Raw genomic sequence first — 1,214 nt, forward strand, 5'->3', positions numbered from 1 at the left:
ACGGGTCGAACGCCGGATAAACACGTTGTGTTTATGAAACGTCTGTATCGTCCCTGCGGTAGTTTTTCATTTCTATGATATTCTCCCAATGGGTCACATCTCAGGTCCAGGTCTAGGTCCAGCAGCTCCGTCTCATACGCTCATATGCCCCTAGCTAACAGCTAACAGACGCTACTAGCACTGGCTAGCACTGGTCACTGCTGTTGTCTAAAAAAACAACAGACGGGACAAAATATTGCGTTTAAGTAAACTGGTAAACCTTGAGACCGACGTATAACCGACTGCTATCTGTTGAGTTGTCCTCCCGTCCCTCTGTCCTCTGGGACTGTCTACATCTAGAAACTAAGCTGCACGGGGTGCAGGGAACTACTCTGATTGGCTCATGAGCAGACGGGTTGACCGAGCGGTAGATGGGCTTTGCAAAAAAAAACGGAGTGTTCTATGAAAGAGCGCTTTAAAAAAATAATCGCTCGATCACGCAAATTTGATCGTGGGAAATCAAAATCGTGATGGCGATTAAAATTTGATTAATTGTGCAGCCCTAGTATGTATGATTATTATTTATATATTCAAAGGTTGACCTCTGACCTCTTGGTGTAGAGTTCGAAGAGCTCGTGACCTTCGTGACATTTGTAGGAACACGCCAGGCAAACGCCCGCCGCCCCGCCAGACGCTGGAGTACACGTACTGCAGGCATACAGAGCCTGACGCTTCACATAGCCCTGAAACACATTAACATAGACACCGGCTAATTACTGCTAACTAACTTGCTAGTTAACATTAACATAAACACAAGCTTATTACTGCTAACTAACATTAGCGTTAGGTTAACCCTAACCTACTGTTCTCTGATAAAGTTATAAATACACTGTTCTCCATAGTAACTGATAAAGTTATAAGGTTAATATATCTCAATATATCAAACTGACCTGAGGATAGGAGCAGAGGTCAGAGTCACTTCCTGCCAACACGGCCGAAGCTTCTTCCTCCAACTCTTCATTTTCCTCCAGAACATCCACCAGAGACATCGTCTGCTCCTCCGCCATCTGAGAGGACACGCTGTTACCATGGAGACCAACATCTGAGAGGACACACTGTTACCATGGAAACCAACATCTGATTCTACTGTCTGGTGGAGCATATCTCCACCAAACTCCATGTAAATAATCACTACTTTTAGCATGTATAGAGCAGCATATCTCCACCAGACTCCA

The 1,214-nt window shown here is 44.8% G+C and overlaps 1 protein-coding gene across 1 annotated transcript in view; it reads right to left on the reverse strand.

Annotated features, from left to right (window-relative positions):
* ubr7 (ubiquitin protein ligase E3 component n-recognin 7) overlaps window positions 1–1,169 on the reverse strand; it is a 16,245-nt gene extending 15,076 nt beyond the window's left edge. Inside the window, exons 1-2 of the mRNA XM_034866341.1 lie at window positions 930–1,169; window positions 582–722 (exon numbers count right to left, since the gene is read on the reverse strand). Of these exons, the coding sequence (XP_034722232.1) occupies window positions 582–722; window positions 930–1,046 (258 nt within the window). The 5' untranslated portion in view covers window positions 1,047–1,169. The remainder of the gene's footprint in view (window positions 1–581; window positions 723–929) is intronic.
* Window positions 1,170–1,214: the final 45 nt, after the last annotated feature.

This window comes from Etheostoma cragini, unplaced genomic scaffold (genome assembly GCF_013103735.1).
Source record: "Etheostoma cragini isolate CJK2018 unplaced genomic scaffold, CSU_Ecrag_1.0 ScbMSFa_4664, whole genome shotgun sequence".
Taxonomy (NCBI): Eukaryota; Metazoa; Chordata; class Actinopteri; order Perciformes; family Percidae; genus Etheostoma; species Etheostoma cragini.